We start from the raw sequence: 23,569 nt of genomic DNA on the forward strand, positions 1-23,569 counted from the left end.
GTTCTGTGTACCAAGTACACTTGTGACAGATGGAGCTCTTAGAGGGATTCTTACCTTCTGGTTGTGCTGCCTTTTTGGGGGGGGGGTGTGTGTGTGGGACCTGGTGCATAATTAATGTGATTGGGGGAATAAAGTGAAAAAAACGTGAATTTTTTTTGTGTGCAATGCACGCAAGTATCAGCAAATGAAGGAGAATATTAGAAACTATGGGCAAAATATACCAAAGAAAAACGAGATTTGTGTAATATGTTTGCCTCATAAATATTAGCCATTTGTGATCTCATTCAGAATACTTTTTTTTTTTTAAATCTGTAGGTGTTGCGGTATTCATTTCTTATGCAGTTTTTAATACAAGAGTTTCTGTTAACTTGTGTTTCAGTCTTGGATACTTTTATATATATTTCGGTTAGGGTTTGTAATGTGTCCGTAGAGATAAAACTTGGGAGGAGAGGAAGGAAATAATTACTAATTACTTTTTGATCAATCTTGTAGGTTAATGAAGATAGATTTAAATATGGAAAAAATTGTTTTGTTTAGGTGGGCGCTCTAAGCTATTTCACCCGTGACTTTGGTTTATCTGTAACCTTGGCTTTTTTTTTTGCCGGTTATCTTAAATAGGAAGGGGAAATGTGCATGAGAAACTGTATCTTTTTTGTTTCTAGTTATCTTTAATAACTCTGGTAATCCGCTCTGGTTTTCGAGTCATAGTATCACTAAAGGATTTAATTAATAGCTAAACTCATTAGCATTAGGAAATGGTTGTCTTTGCGACCACCATTACATGGAACGATAATCAAAAATCTTGCAGGGTAATATAAAACTACTGCTCATCAAAAACAAGGATCCACTTTCTTTAAATCAGTCTTGAGGGGCTACTGATGTTAGAGCCACTGGATTCTGACGGAGACATGAACTGAGCATACTGGGGAATTCCTTCCTTTGGGAGAGGATGGGAAGAGATCGGTATCTCCGTCCGGTCCGGCAGCTGGAGCCCTTGGTGCAGATGCAGAAAGGCGCATCATGCCAGGGAGCTCTGAGCGAATGGGTGTGTCCTGGCATGCTCCGAGCCTGCTTGGTGTTCGGTGTTGCACTCGCACAAACCTTCTCCGAGCTGCTTGCTAAACTTGGGTCGGTTTCCTCCTCTTCAAACAGTGCAGATGGTTCCTCTTCCCCTCTTCTGGAACCCATGTGGTGATTTACTCTTCTGAATCCGTTTTTAGCTCCAAATACACCTGGCAGTGTTTGATGTGGTTAGAGTGGACAGTTCACCATCATTTTGCTTTTTAAGTGTATATTCAAGTCCAGTCCTCGGTGTGATTCAGGCATTAGTGCCCATTTCCCTGCCCTCATTTCAGAGAGGCCCTGCTGCTCTGTAATTAGTCTCGTATTTGGGAGGAACACTCAGAAGTGGGTACTTCATCTTGAGGAGTTTTTCTGGAAGAATTCTTTGGTTGCATATCTTGCGTTTGAGCATGTTTTAAAGGGAACTTTTTTGGGTATTTCCACCATGCGTTTGATATTTCTGTCAGGCAAGTCTGGTGCTGCAGGAAGCCGAGCTGCCTATTTCACAGGCCTGGAGCTTTATTTACACGATTCAGAAAACAGATAAGGCAGCAGCAGCGATGGAAACTTTATCAGTGCTGACCTAGAGAAATCTTGAAAGTCTTATTTTCTATTTTAACTTCTTACCAGTCTGGTAACTAGTTATTGGCATTGCCGGTTCTAAACATAGGCTGTGTCTGAAATGGCTAAAAACTGTCTGAGCAACTGTGAAGGATGAGATACATTTCATTCCGTCGTGTGGCTTCATCCTGGTAACACATTTTGGTCGCAGGGGTTTTTTTTGTGAGGTTGATGGGGCATGGCAGCTTTGCCTGTGTGCCTGGTGTTCCTGTGATCCTGCTCTCTGGGGTGGGATGTCACTGCATCATCTCAGGCTCTCATTAATGCTCGGTGTGCAGGTCCTCTGGGTATTCTCTCCTCTGCAGAGGCGCTTTGGGATTGCTGCCCAGATTTTCTCAGAATGTGCTGATACAAATGTGCTTAGGCAGGCTTGTAGGTGTGGGCTTGCAAACACGGCTGTGATGGCAAAAAAAAAGTGCTGAATAACTGGTTAATAAACCAAACCTGTCGAGAAACAGGGGAGCCAGAAAGGACCTCGGAGCAGTTTAGTTTGTTGAGTCAGTCTAGATTTTCTTCTGAAGATTTTAATTAAAGATATTATTAATTATATTTTAATTTTAATGAATTAGCTTACTGTCTTTCAGCTGCAATCTCAAAACCAAGCAGCCCTTCTTAGTGTGACTGGATTAGAACCGATTGTGTGCAGGCAGAGCATGGATCCCATAGGAATCCACAGAAGGAAGCATTTTGCTGCATACCTGGTGGATTTGTTAACCTTTGTTAACATGTGTTAGTCCCTGAGTTCAGTTCCTTTGTCTTACCTGTTCATTATGAAAAATAAAAGCCACAGGATGTTTTACAGGCTGCCTATAAATAATATAATGCACTTGCTATATAATTGAGAGTGGGCTGAAACTGTTCATAGTGTATAAATGTACTAGAGGAACAAATCTTTAAAGAAAACTTAATCTTCACAGCTCTGTGATACGTATCTTCATTTCTTGGATTGGTTTTCTTTCCCCTCATATAAAACTTGCTAGAATTAATGAAAGTTGGAAACGTAGGTTTGTTTTTTTTTTGTTCTCTGCAACTAATCTTCCATCATTGCTTTTGTCCATTTTAAATATGCCTTTAATGTGAATTCATGTTCACTGAAGTCCCTGTGAACAGAGAAGAGTTTGACCTAATTTATTTTGCAGTAACATTTGCTTTTGCAAAATACGTGCTGTATTTGTTTGGAATGGTTAACCTTAGCTGTGCCACAGTTCACAACTGAATGAGTCTTGGATGAGTAGGAATGTAGGAATTACTCTGTTTTCTAGGCAGAAATACCGGTTCTCCAGGCACACCACTGCAGCAGCTGTATAGCAGTCCATACTGTTAGACCAGATGGGAAAAAGGGAAAAAAAATAAGGAGAAAAAAGATGTTGTTTGTTCTTGTTAACTGCTTACACAGCAAGATCGAGCTGTCTGTTTGCTGACTGACTCTCTGAACCTTTAAATTGAAGGCTAAATACTCTCTAGTTATCATTTGAAATTTCTGAACTGCTCCAGTGATCTAGAAGCACTGAGCATTACTGGGAGCAGTGACTGGCTGCCAGTGATGGTGTTGCTGTGCACGTCTGCAGTGTTCCAGGGCTTTATTCCTGCTCTTGGTATCTCGCTGGATCTGGCCTTCTCAGCAGAAATCTTTGATTGCTGTCCTTGTTAGCCAGTTTAAATTGTATGGGAGCAAGACAGTCTTTTCCTTTCCTTGTCACTGTCTGCCAGGGAAAGAGCCCTTTTGATGGATTGGTGACTCACGTACTCTGAGTTCTGGGTTTGTTTTTGTTTTTTTTTCCTACAGAAATCACACAGGGAGATTCTTTTCTCAGTGCATATTTGATAAACCTTTTCGTCCTGTTCCTTCCCTTTGCTTCTCTTTGTTCTCTCCCTCCCAAACTGATGATATAAAGATCTGAGTCTTTGAAGAATGGGATTCTTCTGTAATTAAAATTCTTTTTGCTCCCCAAATCAGGACAAGTATAAAAAAGGGAGTGAGTTGGTATAACCCAGCTGATGGGTCTAATTTTAGTTGTTGAACTGTGACACTGAACTTTTCTATAGCTACACATAGGAGTTGTATATTTTGTATTTTGTTTGGGTTTATGTTTTAAATTTTTTTTCCTCCTCTAAGTCTGTCTAGCAGAGTTTCCCTCGCAGAAAAACAAAAGGTTTTCCTGGTGATATTTTTAGTTTCAGAATGTATTACTGAAAAATAATTTAATGTAGAAACTAAACTGCAGGCCAGAATGTGCTTGTTAACAGATGTATCCAGAGTAACTAGAATTTCATAGATGTGAGGAGCAGAAGTTGAAACTGTCTCTTTTGGATTTTAGTCAATCTTGCCAAGTATTTTAGGTTGTGATGCTGTAGCAGAATGAGCATCTTGTTCACAGATGTGAGACTGAATGATGCAGGATCAAGTCTGGTTCTAAGGTTCTGATCTTGCCTGGAATTACTTTCTATAGTGAATTTTGGTGGCAGTAATCTTGGAATAATTTATATTTGCAAATACTCCAGTTTATTTCTGTAAGTATTAAGTAATTTTATTATTAATGCTTCCCTAAATGTACAAACTCTTCTCTGTTAGTGTAATTTTGTACCTGTTTGGATAAATGGATGTAGATTTTTGTGGCCTCTTGTACTGCTTCACCAGGGCATATTTGCTGCCTGTGATGTGATAGAGTTATATTTATGTTGGTGCAGAAGCAACAGTTACACAGGTTTAAGTGGCAGAATTCACAGCTTCAGCTGAAATGGCAAAATTTTATGTTGTGGCAAAACTTCAGAAAGAAAATTCTGTGAAAGGGAAAATGTGTGTTATCTGAGAGAGGTTATGTGCTAAGCGATCACACTCAAGATGGTCTGTTCTGCTGATGGAATGAGCTGGGACAAGCTTGAAGGAGTCTTTTTGTCTCTCTTTTTTTTTTTTTTAATTGATTTTTGCCAACACTGCTGTCGTCTTTAGGGCTAACCAAGAATACGCTTTTGACAAAATGGGTGTGCCAGGTGAAGGAGGGGTTTTTGAGATATAATTGTTATGGATTGTTCATTTTTGTTTTATGTTCCATGAACAATCAGTTATAATGGGAATTTTTTAAAAGGTTGTTTTGGCCAAATAGCACAGCTTAAGATGTGAAATCTGAAGTTCTTGGTCTTGGCTTTTGCTGGGATTGAGTTAATTTTATTCCTAGTAGCTGGTGCAGTGCTGTGGTTTGGATTTAGTACGAGAATAACATTGGTGGCACACCAATGGTTTAGCTGGTGCCAAGCAGTGCTTACTCTAAATCAAGGACTTTTCAGTTTCCTGTGCTCTGACGGTGAGCAGGTGCACAAGGAGCTGGGGGAGCTGGGCAAAGGGATGTTCCATGCCACAGAACCTCATGGCCAGTGTGGAAACGGGGGGGAATTGGCTGGGAAACACCGACTGCTGCTCAGGGACTGGATGGGCATCAGTGAGTGGGTGGTGAGCAACTGCATTGTGGCACTGGTTTCTCCTGGGTTTTAGTCCTCTCTTTGCCTGTTTTTTTTTTCTTGTTGTTATCTGCCTTTCACCACTGTTATTATCATTATCAGTAGTCTGTCCTATTTTATTTATTAAAGTGCTCTTATTTCAACCAAAGGTTTTTACCTTTTTTTCAGTTTTCTTCTCCATGCTACTGGGAGGGGTGATGGTGAGCGAGTGGCTGTGTGATATTAACTCCCAGCTGGGGTTAAACCATGACAATCTTCCTGAGACTGTTCCTTTTCTTACTCTAATTTGGAACACTGAGATGTTTGAAATCATGGGAAAAAAATTTTGAAACGCAAACAAATGGCTCCCCAGTCCGTTTTTTGGCTTTGTACAACAAATGACCTATTTTTTTTTTTTTTTTTTCTAATGCCTGAGCATGCAGCAACTCTTGTCATCATCATTTATCTAAACGTTTTAATGTTGTGGTTGTTTTTTTGTTTGTTTTTACACCAATCAAAATAATGTATTGTGAGAGCTCTTTACAATATAATGAGCTTAGAGCAGTGGACTTTGCCTGCCTCTATTTCGTTCTGTCAGAACTTGGCAGCCATTACAACTGAGGCTTTATTTAACACATCCGCATTTCTAGTGGAGTTAATTTTAAAGGGTTTCTTATTAGTATTGGGTGTTTTTGTCAGTCAGGGACAGAAGATGCTGTGGAGTTGCTGTGGCTGCTCCTCACAGGACTTCTGTTGCGACACGATGTGGTTTTCAAAGTTAGTTTTGCTTTTGTTTTAGCAGCATTTGAAATTTAATTGTTCTCTTAGATAATCTAAATGCTGCACTTTTTAGTTTGCTGTGTCTCAAGTATGTGTGCGTGAGTTTGGGAGGTAGAATTTTTCAGCTTAATTTGGATGTGCTGACTCTCAAGTTTCAGTATTAAGAGAAGTTGTCCGTGGAATTCTGTTTTTGGAGTAATTAAGGAAAGCGAAAGTTCAAGTGAAAGTTACCTTCTTGTCATACATGTTTGGCTGTTGTTGATGACTGAAAAAGGTTTGACAGTTTTGAGAATGTAATTTGGTATCAGGCACTTGTTGTCACTTTGCATGGCTATTTTTATGACAGAATGAAAACCTGTCAGTCCCTGCTCATCCCTATCCCCACATCCTGATCTACTTGGAGAAGGAACGTAGTGAAAAACCAGGAGGCAGCCTAACTTCAGAGTTCTAATTAAATTTATGAACTTGACAAACCCATAGATTTTTGAAAATTCTGGGACATTTAAAATATTTTGAAATGAATTGTTTAAGCTGCTATTTTTTGTAACTCTGAATACAATCCGTGCAACTCCTGACTTCTGTTTGTACAATACCATCCCTTTAAACTCCGTCTTTTTTTCACACAAAATGTTGAATGCTCTGATTCTGTAGTAGCTGCTTGGGTGGTAGTTTTGGTTGTTCATTCTAAATATTTGTAGTCTTCTGGCCGACCTTTTAATTTGGTTTGGGCAGCTCTGTGAAATGCTGGTGTTGTGTGGGGTGCCCGATGTGGTTGGAAGGTGCTTCCTGTGTGAGGGGAAGGATGTGCTCCCCTTGGGGTTTGTAGAGCAGTTGCAAGAGCTCTGTAAAAAATGCCAGCATATACAAAACTTGAACAATCAGACTGTGGGCTAGACAATGGCAAGCAACAGCCTTGCAACCTGTGGTTTATTGAGCCACATCTCAGTTTTGATGTGTCCTGACTTCTTGAGCTGAATTAATTTTATGTCGTCATGCCTTGAGAAGTGTGAGCGTGGCTGAAGGTGTGACATGAAGAGTTTGCAGTGTCATCTAGGCCATGGCAACACAAATAAAACCTCACACAAGGCTTTTGTGCAGGTGAGAGGTCTTGGGTTTTTTTGGTTATTTGGGTTGGTTTTTTTTTCTTAATATATATTTGCATGGTTTCACTTCATGCTGGACTTCTGTGTTGGCTTGAGGTATAAAACTTGCACAGCTGCAAAAACTTCTATAACTTACACAAGGACAATATGAATAAAGTCCTGTAAAACTTTATAAAATAAAGTTTTTATTTTAAGATTTAAATAAATTTTAAAATTTTAAAATAAAGTGCAGTTCAAGTGCAGGTTTTTCCATTTTTTTGCTTAGGGTGCAGTTCTTTTCAATTGTCCCCCTAATAATTGGGATTGGGAGCCTTTTCTTAAATCTGACCTCATTGGGGGGCTGATTGTGCTGCAGGTGATTTTACTTTGAGTGGCTTCTTGTGGATAAAAACTTGCTGGATCATCCCCATCTTCAAGTGCAGTTCTCTAATGCAGCCTACAGTGAATCACGTTCAAGGGATGGGCAGGTGGTGAATGGTAAAACCAGCACATTTTATTTAGGAACAACTGTCAGTCTTAGCTGACAGGATGTCAAACTGATCCTTTTGCTCTTTAAAATGGTTCTGTTGATGACTTTTGAGATGCTGTTGTGGACCAGCTGTTTTTTAAAAAAAAGGCTCTTCATTGTTATGCATCATCCATCTTATCTGATGGCAAACTCCAAAATTGAATTACCTTCTAGTATTCAGGAGTGAGGATATGGTCTTTTGTTTGAATGATTCCTTGTGAATTACATGGAAATGAGTAGAATGGTTGTATTATTGGTCCTAATCTTCAAAACACACAGCCCTCAAATTCCATAAATAGATAAATTTGTAGGGGTTAATGAAGGCTGTAAATGATTTTTTTAAAGCTTAGGTATTTGAAAATTATTTATTGCAATTTGCATTGAGGAAGTGAATCCCAAATATTTAAAGAACTGTCTTAATTGGTGATTATTTAATTTGAGAGGTGTAGAAATAGTGCTAAGCTAAATGGATGTAGTGTCTGAATTTTGTTGGTGTTTGGTTTCTAAAGCTTACAGAGTATTTGCATTCTAATGCAGATCATGTAAATGTTTGTGTAGTACCTACTACACTGGGGTCTTTCGGCTGAGATCTTGGATGCTAAATGAGTGTAAATAAGAACGGTGCACACCCTTGGACCATTTTCATGTCATTAACCTGCCCTCCCCCCATTTTACAGTGTCACCATGGAAAAACTGCTAGCAAATTGACCTTTATATAGCCAAAATAGAAGCTGTCCTGTCTGGATTTGAGTTTAACTCAGTTGATTCATTCAGTCGTTTGTGGCCACACAGGAAGCCCCATTCATATGATCACAAAGCCTAATGGCTGTTTGTACAGTGGGATTGATCTGATTACTCTTCTCTCTCTTGTGCTATTTACAGTCTGCTGCCAATTCACAGAAAGGGAAGAGAATGGCTGCAAAGGAGAAGTTGGAGGCAGTATTAAACGTGGCCCTAAGGGTCCCCAGCATCATGCTGTTGGATGTCTTGTACAGATGGGATGTCAGCTCATTCTTCCAGCAGATCCAAAGAAGTAGCCTGCACAACAACCCTCTCTTCCAGTACAAGTACTTGGCCCTTAATATGCATTATGTGGGTAAGTATGGATCTCTTCAAGAGAAAACACTACTCGACTAAATGCCCTTTGGCTTGCTAAAAGAATTTTAGGAATTTGGTAATGGCATGTTAATATAATGATTACAAAGAATAACACAATAATGCATTCATTACAGCTCTGCCTAAGGGACAGTTTATGTTAACAGCGAAGAAATCCTACCCAGGGTTTTTACTGATTGTTGTTATTCAGCCTTTACAAGTAAACCTGGTGTTTGGAAACACAATTGATGTCCTGAAGGAGGAACACAGTGACTTTGGCCCGTGTCTGACTGATGATGAAGCAGCTGTGAAATGTGGTGCAGACAAGAAGTATAGAAACTTAACATTAAACAAGAGACTAGGGAAAAGGTGGCTGGGTTTGGACTAACCATAGCACCAGAAGTTTAGTTTTCATTGCTGCACAGATTTGGCCCTTCAGTTTACACCCTTATGAACCATCTCTGTGCTGTGAGTGGATTCGAGCAAGTAACCAGTCCTTGTGTTGCAGATAAATGGACAAAATTACTAACTCAGCTCAGGCAGCTGAGGTGTGAACCTTGGCCTGCAAGTCTAGCTCTGGAATGCTAGATGTCTGTTTTTAGGAGATGAAAGGCTTGGTGTTCTGGGACCTGCTCTCCAGGTGAGAATGTGATTCATCTGCACATGGGGTAAATTAGGGATTGGATTCGGGCTGTTGAGGTTGATCTCTTGCAAGCATCTGCCTGAGCACTGCCTAGCTTGGAGAGAAAGGGCTAGCATCTAATTTTCCCACTCTGTAGCATTTCTTCCTTGTAGATGCTTTTGGAAGATAAAGATGCACTGCAGTCAGCTAAAGGAAACACACTTTACTTAAGTAGTTAGAAAACTGTGGGCTTTTGATGGAGCATGTCCTGACTTTAATCCTGACTGCATAAATGTTGGCATAAGGCTTCCCTTTTTTAAATGTATCACATGTCTGTTGTCTGGAAATCATTTACTGCACTAAAAATGCATGCAGCTTTCTTTGTTACAGCTCCACAATACTTGTGCTGGGATGACAATGTACTTGCAGTACAAAACATTGGTGTCACAGTTCCCCTTTCCTTTGTCTGTGGGAGAGGACATGTTTGCTGCTGGTGAATGTGACTCAGGACGGTGGTGGCCAGTACCTGCAGCTGGCCTTCTCATGCATTTGTGTGCACACACAAAGCTTTTAGGAATAACTTGATCAGATCAGGTTCTAATGCAGAGCTAACAGTTGTGGAGTCTGTTTTCGAGATGGCAGTGGGTAATTTCCAGATGTGGCAAAGCCCCTCTTTATAGGCATTTGATGATCTTGTCCCTGCTGAAGTGTGTTGGGATACACCAATAAAAAGTGCTACGGAGAGGGTGGGTATTGTTACCAAAGAATTTCCCACCTGGATGCTATTTTGGTACTAAACCAGTGGAATCTGACTTTGTGCTCCTTGTACAAGGGGTGCTTTTGTGCTGGTGCACAATCACTCAGCAGTTCTTTTACTTCTTGCTTTTATGACATTGACTGTATGCCCTTTTATTTCTCCAACTCGTAGTTGCTGAGCAAGAAGAGCTTCTAAATTGTCAAACAAGTTGGTCGTTTTAAAAGATTTTCAGGCAATTTTTAGTGAGAAAACATTGCTAGTACTTTGCAAATAAAGTTGCTGTGTTTCATTTCCTTGGTTGTTGAGGGTTTTTTAAGTTGTGTCAGGGTAAAGCTGGGCTAAATCAATTTACATGCCTCCATGACATTTTATATAGATTTAGTTGCATCACTTTACAGTATAACATTAATTAAGATGATGTATAAAAATATATAAATTGGATTTGTAAGGAAAACAAAATCCTTTTCCACCAGTCTGGGGAATTAAGCTTCTTTGAAGACATATAGGGGGAAATTAACTGCCAGCATATAATTTAACAATTCACTGGGGATGTGTTTCAACATACTAATCTGCTTTATTTAGGAAAAAAATCCTCTGTCATATTTGCAGTTAGGAAACACTATCAGCAAATTCAGTGGCAGCTTTGCAATATCAATCAATCACTGAATTTCTTCTACAAGACAGTATCTTGTGGTGCTATATATAGTGCTATATAAGTGCTTCCAGCAGCTGAGGAAATTGGGTGCATCTATCTTGGGCAGATGCTCAAGGAACAATTTGATTAGAGAGCCCTAAAAATTAATAAACTCTAGCAGTCTTTATATTGTGAACTGTTTCCTGGAACTAAAGAGACAGTGTTGGAAATTTGCTCAGAACTGGGAGTTACCAGGAGTGTCTTTTCTGTTTAAATGTACAAGTGAAATGATGTGTGTTCCAGTGTGACTCCCATTCCAGTTAGCAGTACTGAGAGTGTAATAAAAGCTTCTGAAATGCAATTTGTTCTTTGAAACAACTTTTCCTTTTCGTATCTTTCCATGAAACAGCCCTTATCTGCTTGAGCAAAGGAAAATATTCAATCCTGATAACCACTCAACCACAAGTTCACCTGCATGAAATTTAACTAAATATGCACAGAGCAATGCAAACAGCAGAGATAAATTTCTGGTTAGAATTGGTGAAACCTCTGTGTAGGGTAGATTAGCACTTACTGCCAGACTTCTCTGTTTTCTTCTGCACTGTAGAGGAGCTCTGAGAAAGCAGACGCTTCTTTTTGTGTTCTTTTGATGAAGAAGGTGGAAAACAGTTGAAACCACATAATTTCCTCCTGTGAAGAAGGGCAAAACAATGCTGTTTGTGCTAACTGGTAAATACTCTGAGCTGGATGGAAAGAGTCATGAGCTTAGTCTATAATCAGAGTCAGGCTTGGAATTTAAGTCACTGTCATGGATGAGGCACAGAATTGCACTAAACACAGGGTTTTCTTACTCAGAAGTAAAAATAGAGCAGTTTTCTATCTTAAACTATATTCTTTGTCATTACAAAAGATAGAAATTTTCAGGGGGGGAAAAGTATTTAAATATTTGGAATAGGTGAAAGGTGTGTCATCTTTCACAACCCTGTTTGTAATGACAGTTTCTTGAACTGTGTGGTTAATATTTTAATCTCTTGGTCACATCAGTTCCTAGGTGTGAGCTGCTTGTTACGAATGCTGCTTTTATGAGGGGGGCTTGAGGGAGGAGAAACCTGCTGGACTTCCTGCCCTTGTGTGCTGATTGCATGCTTTGGTCTGCCCACATTTCTTTAAGCTCTTGTGCTTTACGTAGAAGATCTTTTATTTAGATTTCTTTTTTTTGTGTTGCCTTTTAAGAGGAAGGATACTGTACTCTGGTACAAACACAGTAAGAAATGCCAAGTGAAGCTTCAGTGTGAGAAGAAACGAGTTGGTTCGTTACAGAAACAAATTTCCTAAAATTTTGAGAAAAAGATGCATGATTTAAATGTGTAAATACAGTTAATGCATATAAAAATGAGGTCCTGCTTAGATTCAGCATCTCTGGCTCTGCAGCCCCATGTCTTCTGTCTCTCTCCTGAGAGCAGCACTTAGATAAATGGGTAGTAGAACTATTTTCTGAGTGTTACTATTTAATTTTAAACTGTAGCTATTTTTAATCAAGTGCAATTTGATGACATGGACTTGGTCTGTATTCCTTAAAATAATTATTTGTAACGTCTTCTCATTCTCTTTTTGGATAAAATGCAGTGTATGCTGCAGTTGGTAGGACACAGGAGGAGGTAGAGTGAGTGCCATGCTCAAAATCCAGCACACCCTTTTTTCATTTTCTGACACAAGACTACTGCTCCCTTCATGTTGTAGGCTTTTACTAAGCAGCTTTCTCAGCATATGGATACTTTCAGGTAACTTTTCTGTATAAAGCTGGTATCTGTTTTTGGAAACCCACATCACCACTTTTTTTTTTAAATAAAAGGAACCACTAGCTGCCTTTTTGAAAGGAGGTGCTTAAAATTTTTAATTCTGAGTACTACTCTCTTGACAGAATGGCAGCTTGTCTTGATGATTTAGAAAGAGCCTCTGAATCATATGGCAGAACTAGAATCAAAAGTCCATTTTATTTGTTCAGATAATACTGCAAATCTCCGTAAAGAACTCAGTTTCTTGGATTATTTATACTTAGAGTGCCCAATCTGTTATGCATTTAAAAATTCAAGAAACAGCTGTTGATGGCAGTACCCCAGTAATGAATAAATTGTTTTGTTGGCATTATTTTCACAGAGATGTGCAGATGTTGATAACAGGATTTCTGGTCTCTGTTCACAGTTGTCTTGTGCAATGACTAAATAAATACCACTTTCCTTATATGAAAGTATGTTTAGATGTGTGCTTTCTCAGTTTTGAACTAATTTTCCAGCATTTTCTGGAGGGCAGGTATATAAAAGTATATTTTTTAAAAACTATCCACTCTTGAGATAGATGATTTAGACTGACAATTTATGAAATCTCTAAGAAAATTGCAGTGTGACCAGTCTGGTGATTGCTTACCCTGAGAATTAGACACACTGAAAATAAAGGTGCCAGTTGTTTCTGTAATACTTCTGCCATCTCAAATGCAGGCTTTCAGAAGTGTGTCCTGTTTTATTGATACTTGCATGTTGTGGCCAGATATTTGTCTGAATAAACTGAAATGAGGACAGTCAAGGATTTGGCTGGAATGACTAACTCGGAGTGCACTGATCCCTCTTTGAGGCAGGAGAGTTGGGTGTTGGGATGGAGTCTGTGGCTCATGACTTGCTGCTTCCCAGCAAGTTGCTTTGCAAGTCATGGACCCTTTACCCTTACAGGATATGGGAAAATGGAAAAGTAGGGCTCCCTAAGTTAATTTCCTGGTAGAAGCCAAGCAATTGTGCTCTTACTTTCTGGCACTCCAAGAGTTGGTGTGGCCTTATTAAGAAATGTTACGAACTCTTTGATGTGCGGAGTTCTCAGTTTTAGAGTAAACATGCAGGAAACTGTGAGTAATAATATGAAATGGACACAAGGGATCTGTAATCATGCAAATGAGCACTAAAGTGCTCCATAAAGAGGACGAGTTGTGACTTTGATCGTGTTCCAGAAGCCTCCATTGTGTGCAGTCAATAAACCTCAGACACCTGAGTCGGCAAAGAGGTAATTCTGGTGTGAGAAGCTGGGAACACCTTGGTGGTGCACAAATGGAGAGATTGCTGAAAGGCAGTCTGTGAGCTGCTGCTCTCTGAACAATGAGCATTGCACAGCCAGAGGTTTTCATCAAGCTGAATCAACAGGTTGTAAATGAGGTCATGAACTGGTTAATATGTGTGTTCTTGTCTAGCAGCGTTCAACTTTGCTTTTCTGCTCAGTATGATTTTCACAGTTTCTTTTCTCCAGTGGGGCCTAAATCTGCACCATCTTGCCTGAGAGGCAGTAGAAGTTCTCTGTTTCCTTGTGCTCCTGAATAGGAGCTGAGTGGGGGATTAGTGTATTTTTAAGGTTGGCAGAATGAGTCTTCTGTAATGCTCCTTACAGCTGGGAGCATAAAGGTGCAAGTCTCTTTCTTGGTGTTGCAGCACTAGGGCACAGTGACTGTATTCAGGCAAGATTATTCTGTCTTTTCTTTATCTTTTTTGTTTGTTTATTTGTTTTTAACATACGTTAGAGCCATTCCTTTACTGGGCCAGGAATTGGCCTTTCCTGAGCCTGCTGCTTGCTTTATACAGAAATGCACGTGGTGAGTCAAAAGGGACAATGCACCAAGTCCCAAGAGCAAAAATAGCATGGCCTAAATCGAGGGAGGGGAGTGCTCACTGCTGACACAGAGCTCAGAAACTCCATTTGGATGGAAGTGAGTGTTAGTTATTGTTAACCCCTGCTCAAAGGTTACCCAGTAAGATGACTTTCTCAAACTGTAAGTTCTTGTGTGTGGGGACTCTCCAAAGGGATGTATGTTCTCAGCATCATGTTTTCTTCTGGCAGAGGAGGTGCAAATGAAAACAGAATGTAATGATTTAGATGAGAAAGCTGCTGTGAGAAATTTCATTTCCTGGTCTTTTTTTATTTTTTTTTTTGAAGTGGAATCTTATTTATACCATACACTAATGACATCATTTGTCTGCATGAGAACAAAGGGAATAGAATATTACTGCAAATATGTCTTAATTTGAGCTTATCTTCCTTTTTTTCTGCAATCAGATGGGTTGGTAAAGAATTTTTTGGCTTTTTTTTTTTTTTAATTTGGCAGAGGCTTTGTTGATAAAAATGAGGTTGGTACCACTTTGGGAATAGGGCCTCTGCAGCAAAAATGCAAATATTGCAGTATGAAGTGTGTTGAAATCTCCCTCTTACCAAGTCACAAGAGGAAATTGTAAATAAGAGTGAATGGGAACTACTTTAAATGTCTGTTGCTCTCCCCCTCTTCAAAGTATAACAATTAAACCAAATGGCTACTTCAAAGTGAACATTTACATTCCAGCCCAAACTCCTGAGCAGTGGAGTGTTCATTGCTGAAGCTTCTGCAGTAACCTTGGCTGTCTTGTGCTGCTTCCCTGCAGTTCTGAGCATCTGTGCAGTGTGAAGGCCTGCTGGCTGGTAAGAAGGCACAGTGACAGTACTTTCTAAATCTTTTAATTTAGCCTTTTATTTTTTTTCCACTCCTTCATTGTATCCTGAAGGATCCTAAGTATTTTGATTGAAGTTGTGATCCTGTAGAGAAGAAGAATGAATTTCAGTGATATCTAAAATCCTTCCATCATCTTTTTTAGAGGGTAGTTACTGGCCTCTAAAATATGTTACTTTTACAGAAATGATCCTACCATTGCTCAGGTACATCATCACGTGGCCAAGGAGCAGACTTTCTTGTGATAAAGATGACAGAGCTTAAATACAGATGCAGTGAACAGGTATTCTAAGACTATTTATAGGGTAATAGAGGAATAAAAGACTGCATAATAAACTCCATTTAGTTCTCTACCTGAAGGTGAGTCACAGGCTAGTGAGAAGGAAAGGTTTGGAAAGATTTGACTCACGTGCTGGAATGATAAATGGTTGTGGGTTGTTCCTCAGGGAGAATTGTCCCTCATGAAGGAATCCAGGGAAAGGGGTGAAGGCAGCAGAGATGAGATGTAAGAATGTCTGCAGAGGGTTTGAGAGCTCGAGCTGGCTCATGAGGCTGTGGTGTGGTGCAAGGTAATTAAATGTCTTCATAGAGACTGCTGAGGAGTTCCTGCCCTTGTCATTTGTGTGTTTGGTAGAAGGAAGGTGGTGAACAGAGAAGAGGAATTCCATAAAATACAGGTGTTTGTGAAGAAAACTGATGGTGTAGAACATCTGATGTGCTGTGCAAGTCATTCTGTGTAAAACAGTTGCTAGAAGGAAACTGATGGAGTGCTGTATTTCAGACCCCTTTAAAAAAGCTCACAATAAAAATGATTCTGTTCTCCAGGCTGAACAGCCCCAACTCCCCCAGCCTGTCCTCCCAGGGGAGGTGCTCCAGCCCTCTGGTCAAAGTGATACTGTCCAGAATTACTGACTTGTCTGACACTTGATTTCTAGTAAAAGAAACTATTGGTTATTTTTAGCCTTTTAAAAAGCACATCCTGAGACAAATGTGCAACTTGTCACATCTGCTTCATAAAGATAATTGAAACATTATCTTTAATGCTAAATACATAAATGATATACTGGTATTTTAAAAAGGTAAGCAAATAGGCTTTGTCTGTCTGTCATTGATCCTATCATCTGTCTTATCTGCATTGATCTCTCTCTGCTTGGCATCCTGTGGGTCTGGTGCCTTTTCTAGGAGGATATTGCAAGATACCTTTTTGAAGACCAAACTCTTGGTAGAATTTTACAGAGGTGGCTTATTGAACATGGCAGATATTAAGCAGCCATTAAATACTTCTACACAAATACTGACTCTGAAATAGTATCTTTTTCAAATATTGGAACATGCTGTGTTCCCGAGCTGTTCTATAGTACCTGGTTGTGCCACTGCTTATGAGTGCTTAATCTAGAGTTGCATTATTAAATATATTTAAAAAGCTCAAAATATAAATTAACTCAGCTAAAAAGACTGTGCCTCATGTTGCTGAATAGATGTATGAAACTTTAAATGTGACATGACTGGTGTGGCTGTTAGGGTCAGGATAAGTTCTTCTGTAGCGTTTTGTTCTTAGCTTCAGGGGAGTTGTTGGCTGTTGCTGGGTTGTTTTCCTAAATGGATTTCAGTGCCAGGCACTTGAGCTGACCTTCAGAGAGAGCACAAGTGCACTGCAGTGATGGAGAGAGAGCCTGGAAATAAATATTAGTAAGGGCACCGTGTGCTGGGTTTTTGACCCGCAGCCTGTCTGGAAAGGAGTATGGACATGTACAGCCCAATTATGAGGTGGACTTCAAAGTACTGCTTTATTTGGGTATCTGAGTGAGATCCTTATGAAAATAAGGATCAGTGTTCTGCTTGTTGGAGAGGCTGCTGAGCAGCCAGGCCCTGGTCTTGAGTAAAGCTGGATCTGCATTGGGTCATTTTCAACAGCCTCACTAAATGCTTATGAGACATGCAGGAACTGCTGGGATAAATATCTGCAAATCCTAGGCTGTGTCAGGTCCTGTCCTTGATTTATGCAACCCTGATAGCTGGAGTGTGCTTTAATATGGAGTACAGCCTATGTGTCCCCATCTTAAATTCTTAACATGCCAAGTGTTACTTTAATTTGGTGTTAGATAGTATTTTTTTAAATATCAACTTTTTGTTACAGGTTACATCTTAAGTGTTGTGCTCCTAACTTTACCAAGGCAACACCTGGTTCAGCTTTACCTGTACTTTTTGACTGCACTGCTGCTTTATGCTGGGCACCAAATTTCCAGGTAAGAATAAATGGATTAATTTTGTCAGCTTGGTTTGGAAATTTGAAAAATAACTGTTATTTTGTTAATATCTTCTGTAAGTGGTTTTGTGAATGCCTTTTTTTTATGTCAGACACCTAAATATATCTTGCTGTTCTTTGTCTTTGGAAAAGTTTACAGAATTAAATATGCAGTCAAGTAGTTCTTTTAAGTCATTGAAAACAGAGCAAGAATTTTGAGCTACTTGTCTGGGGAGTGTAATGTCCCCTAATCTAAGGAGAGAAAGCACTTACCACAAGACTAAATGTGGCCTCTGATGCAGTGGCTCAGCTAAAATGCTTTCAGCACTGGGGTGTTTTACACAGCATACAGGATGTTACTTTTAGTTTCCTGGCACCTCGGGTGAGAGAGCAAATAGGGATCTGGATCCAGGAAAAGCAAAGTAGTAGTGGAATTTATTCTTAATATGTATTACACAAATTTAAATGTACAATGGAAGCAGGTGTTTTGGATCTAAAATGCAGAGCGAGAGGCTGGAGAACTGAGTCAAACAAGACAAAATCAACCATCTTTGTTTGGTCCCCGCTACATCTGTTGAAAGCCATTGTAAACTTTCATACTGACACGATGTTTAATTGGAACCAAAGACACTGCCATCACATTAAAGGCTTTGTACAGGAAGTTTTGAAAACATGGATTTAAGCCTGACTTATTTTGGTGCCTGCTGATGGGAAACATTTAAAAATGTGCTTTCAATTGATTTAATGGAAGTGATAGTTTTGTTATTTCTGCATCAAAATTGTTGTTCCAGAGCATTTGCTGGAATGTCTTTCTTGATATGTTGTAGTTCAGGGGAGTGTTAATGAAGGTTTTGTGATGACTTGACATGTCGCTGTTGTGGCTGTCAGAGCTGCAGTTAGTGATTTCCTGAAAAGGATGAGTGTACAAGAGAGGAGTTATAGCCTCTTCTTGCCTCAGTAGGAAGGAAAAAAGTGTTTATTTGTCATTCCTCAGGGGAGTCCTCAGTTGTTATAGATGGAGTTTGTGGGTGTTTCTTACAGGATTAAAGGCTTATTTATTAGAAAAGGCATCCTAAACATTATTTAAGAACTTGTGTTTAAATAATAAAGCTGGTAACAAATGCCCATCAGACACAAGGCTTTGGTCCAGAACATTTACAGCTGGAGGTGGTTATGCCACTCCAGGTCTTTAAATTTTTTAAAAGAAAGGGAGATGTTACGAATTTAGTTGAATACGTTGAGGTATAGCACTGTGATTGCTTTGAATACCTTGTTTGTGTTTCTATGTAATAGGAATTCTGACTTCTGGTCTTTGTGAGGTTTGAGACTTTATAGGCTTCATTGTAACATGTTCAGTACCTATTGCTTGGACTGTTAGGTGTGTTCCTAACTAAGCTTTCTCTCTTTGGTGCTCCTGGAGTGAGTTAATAAAGACTTTAATTAAGTCTTGCATCAACTAGCACAAAAAATATATTAATTAAAAGATGTCATGGATTCAAATAGTCCAGCAATGTTCCCAAGGTATTTTGCAAGGCAAATGTAGCTGCTGACACTTCTGAGTGAGCTTACCCATTCCCTAGACATAAGGCTGATTTGGTTTGGAAGGAAGCACAGTGCAAGGGGCTCTCAGCTGAAGCCTTTATACAATCAGGGAATCATATGTGAATTAGCCTTACAAAAGAATTTTTGAATCCCTTTAGTTTTCATATTGAAAACAGTAAAGTGTGACAGACATATCTGTTGGCAGAGCTGTTCCTCTTATTGCCAAAGCTATCCAGTTCCAACTGATGTTTCTATTTAGCAGCCTGATCATAACAAGACATACAGTAGTCACATGTGCAAACTGTTTTTCAGTGTTTTTTGTTAGTAATTCTGCTTAGAGCTGAAAACTTCCAGGGACTTGGTTGCATGCACTACCAGTTGGGATGCTATTTAAGACTGATGAAAAGGTCTTATATTGAGGCCAGTTTGGTTAGTGCAAATTATAGAACAAGACCAGAATCATCTGGCACTTGTGACTCTGCAGTGTCCTGGAAATTCTGAGCTGTTGAAAGACTTCAGCTTTCAGTGCTTTTTTTCCACCCCAGAAATAGCTTGTAGTTCATCTTCGAGTCTGGGAATAAGATCATCTGAATTTTATAGTTAAGCTCTGACTTCAGACTTGCAGGTTTATATGACCTTGACAAGTCACTTAATTTCTTAAATTTCTTAAATGTTTGTTTCCTTGCCTACAGAACTGAGAGTTACCTTAATGTGAAGAGATGGTTTAGGTAACATTTGTGAGTACTTGGAGCACCCCAGAAGATGCTACATTTGTATGTAGCATGCTAACCTGGCAATTTGGGTGGAAATAACATACCATCTGTTTATGGAAAAAAGAGAAGTCAGCTTTAAAAACCCACAATCCAATTTAATGAAATTTCTTTGCCTTAGGTTTCCTGCAGCAGTCTCCAATTTCAGGAAAAATTAGTTTAATAAGTGAATGGCACAGCAATAGGAACAGCTTGAGCTGGGTGCCTCCAGCCAGGGACCCAAAGCACACAAATCCCTGGTGTTTGTACCCTTAGAGTCAATGCATCTGTCCCTCATCCACTCTTCATGTGCTTTGCACATGCCCCTTGGTCCATTGGTGGGTTTTGGTCTGGGAGCTTCTTGTTCCCTCTTGGATTCTTTCTCTGTCTCCAGGTGGGTGTTGGCAGCTTTTATCTGGCTGGGTTGCAGCTTCTGCTGAGTTGTGGCCTCCTTATCTTCCAGTTCACCCTGGTCTCAGGGCCCTCCTTCATGTAACGGAGCAGAAGTTCAAGACATGTTTGACTTTTCTAGGTGGGAGCTTGGAGCTGGTGAGAGTTTGGAGCTCGTGGCCTAAAACTCCAGCAGCTTTAGCTACTTTTGCTAAGCAAAGCCACTCAGATGGAAGTGTACAGTTAAAAGGATGCAGCTAACTAAACTTCATTTACTACAGTCCTGCTTTTTTTATTAAGCATCCCTGCTAGGATGTCAGAAGGAACTCGTGAAGTCTTTCAGTAAGAAGGAAGGAACTCACGAAGTCTTTAAATACAACTCTTAGTCTCACAGTGTTATTACAAGCAACAGGCACAATGTAAACAGAGCAAACAAGGTTACCACTGGATGGATATCTGAATATAGATTCCTGTTGCTCTTGGTGACCACCCAAAGAGAGTTTTCCACCATCAGTGTTGTGCCTCCCTCTTCACTCTTTCCGTGACATGACACATCTCTTCTGCACTGAATGGTGACTAGAATTTTTTGTCCATTGTTTTGGACATGTTCCAGCAGTTGATATGGGTCATCAGGTTTTAGTAGCTTCTTCACCAGTGCAGGATTCATTCTGATGGGGATAGGTAGTAAATTTTAGCTTAAGTATAATTGGACTGTAACCATTGATTGGATGTAATAGGAGCTGAATAATTAAAATTGCATCCCACAGTGCTTCCACAGTTAGAAGTAATGGAGTGATTATTTGTCCCTACAGTGATGTTATTTACAAACAAAAGATTACAAAGAGTTCTTACACAAACACATCCCTTTCCAACATAGGCAAGTACAGTTTCAGGGGTACCTTTGGAATGTATTTCAAGTGACAGGCGTTTTGTTCAGTGTCAAAACAAATGTATTGAGCTTTGATGGTTTTACTTTCACAAATAAATCTCTGTTGTTCTCCTACAACATGCCCATCAACATTCTGCCATTTGATACTGTTTTTTTGGGCCCATACTGAGCTCTAGTGGATAGAGAGCAGTTGCATCACGAGTCAATTCTAACACAGGGATTGGGTCTGTGGTGTATTCTGATGTGGTGCATATTGTTCAGACAAAAGCTGTGGCCTTATTAGTCTGGGGTTATATGGGAAATTGGCTGGTTACCACCACAGCTGGAATTCCTTCTCAAAATCAATCGCATTAGCCCATTTTTTTTTTTTTTTAAATTTCAATGTGTAAGATACAGCCTTCCCCTTCTCTTATGATTGTGGCTGCCATAGATTTATCTACAGTCATGCTTGAAATCAGCTAAAAAGCCAGTGCTGATTTCAGAAATCTGTGGGATCAACTCCTCCCTTACCGGTAGAGGGGTGGTAACTAAGCTCATTGTGCTGGGCAGTAAGACAGTGGTTGGTATTGAGTTAATTTTTTTCACAGGTCACATTAACATAGATTCTGTTTATTTGAAATCCAGATGTCCAACCGCACACAGCAGCTGGAATTGAATGTTAAACAAGAGTAGCACTGGGGCCATCAACTTTGGTCTTGCTGGTTCTCTTTATTAAAGCTGGATCATGAGCTGTATCCAATACACAACAAAAAATGTGAGCTCTTTCTTTGGGTTTTACAGAGGTTTGGTCACCCAGCCCCTAACAACCTATGTGAATTAGCTCCTCTTTAGTCTTGTTAACTTCATACCACACTGAATTGTTCATCGATTTTGTACTTAGCCATGCAGCTGTGGTCATCTGGGTTAACAGCACCAAGAGTGGTGAGTGAGCTGTCCCACTTCATCTCTTCAGAGTATCAGTTCTTCATAGTGCCATCATTCATTAGCTGGCTGGTTACTCACCCCTCGTTTGACATGAGACTGGTGTATCCAATTTTCTTTTCCTAAAACAGTAATGCATTTGTCCAGGGCTTTTATCCTCTAAGCAGTGTCATAAATAAGTGAGTCTTAATTGATTGAAAGTTCCATGTAGTGGCCAAATTTCCTGGGGCCCCCACCAGCTGTCCTAGTAATATATGGCCATTGCTCCTGGCACAAGGCCACTGTGTGCTTTTTAGATAATTGAGCTGTACCATAAATCTATTCCCAATTTTGCAATACCTTGGCCAAGGGCATCCCCTTTTCTACGCCGAGTTTCTGTTTTACCAGAAAGAATAAAGAAAAAGCAGCAAAAAAGTCTGTCAGGGAGACCCTCCTGTGGAGTCATGAGGTTCAGAGGTTCAGAGAGCAGTGTAGGTGCAGCTGGATCCAATCTTAGCCTCAGATTTGGCCAACAGTTTGTATCCAAAGGATTATATTTCCCATTGCTATGAGGGACTCAAACCCCATTTTTATGTGTGGAACTTGAATCCCCTTTCTGTGTGCACATTACGCTGATCAGGCTGTGCAGCCCTAAGTGGGCTGCAGTAGGGGAGGGACTCGAATACACCCTGCTACTGAGAGGGACTCAAACCCACTGCAGGACTTCCTCCAAATCTGCTTGGGGAATTTTAACACTCACCCTTCAATGCCTCCTGCTCCAGAGGTACCTGGTGAACTCACCCGATGCCAACACTTGGATATTTGGAGATGACAAGTTGTGAAAGTGGTCTGAGATCCTGTCTGGTTTCCTGCAGCAGTTTCCAATTCCAAGAAAAATTAGTTTAATAATGGAGTGGCACAGCAATAGGAGCAGCTTGAGCTGGTTGCCTCCAGCCAGGGATCCAGAACACACAAATCCCTGGTGTTTGTACCCTTAGAGTCAATGCACCATTCTTCACACACCCCTTGGTCCAGTGGTGGGTAATCCAGGGTCTTCTTGTTCCCTGTTGGATTCTTTCTCTGTCTCCAGGTGGGTGATGGCTGCTTTTATCTGGGTTGCAGCTTCTGCTGTGGGCCAGAGTTCACACTGGTCTCAGGGCCCCCCTTCATGTAACGGAGCAGAAGTTCAAGATAAGTTCAGCTTTCCTAGGTGGGAGCTTGCAGCTTGTGGCTGAAGACTCCAGCAGCTTCAGCTACTCATGCTAAGGAAAACTACTCAGACAAAAGAATGCAGAATTAAAAGAATTCAGTGAACTAAATTAATTTACCACAGTCCTGCTGCTCCTGAAAGGAAGGTGGACGCTGGTTTTGTTTTACATGTAGTAGCACAAATGTTTTGCTTAAAAGGATCGCATTTCTTTTACCCATTTCCAGCAAAAAGCAACTTGGGAAAACAAGTGGTGCAGTTATGCAGAATAGAAGTGATGCAATTAAACACACTCTTAATGCTAAAACTGGAGTCTACATCATTACCTTATTGCATGTTTTGCAGTTTTATTATGATTGTATCCCAAGTGTGTTGAGCCTCGCAGAGCTTAAAATGAGAAGGCAGGGAGCAGGAGACTGAATTACTTCTTATGGATGAACTTAAAATACACTTAATTTTAAGGTTGTCTGTAGACATTAGAAACCTAGGAGAGTGTGTTTGATGTTGACAGTGGAGA

At 40.0% G+C, this 23,569-nt stretch overlaps 1 protein-coding gene across 3 annotated transcripts in view; it reads left to right on the plus strand.

The window, feature by feature from the left end:
- RNF145 (ring finger protein 145) overlaps positions 1-23,569 on the plus strand; it is a 46,641-nt gene that overhangs the window by 985 nt on the left and 22,087 nt on the right. For all 3 annotated transcript variants that reach the window (XM_069028825.1, XM_069028826.1, XM_069028827.1), the window contains exons 2-3: positions 8,392-8,605; positions 17,268-17,376. In XM_069028825.1, coding sequence (XP_068884926.1) covers positions 8,422-8,605; positions 17,268-17,376 — 293 coding nt within the window. In that variant the 5' untranslated portion in view covers positions 8,392-8,421. The remainder of the gene's footprint in view (positions 1-8,391; positions 8,606-17,267; positions 17,377-23,569) is intronic.

Source organism: Aphelocoma coerulescens, chromosome 13, assembly GCF_041296385.1.
Source record: "Aphelocoma coerulescens isolate FSJ_1873_10779 chromosome 13, UR_Acoe_1.0, whole genome shotgun sequence".
Taxonomy (NCBI): Eukaryota; Metazoa; Chordata; class Aves; order Passeriformes; family Corvidae; genus Aphelocoma; species Aphelocoma coerulescens.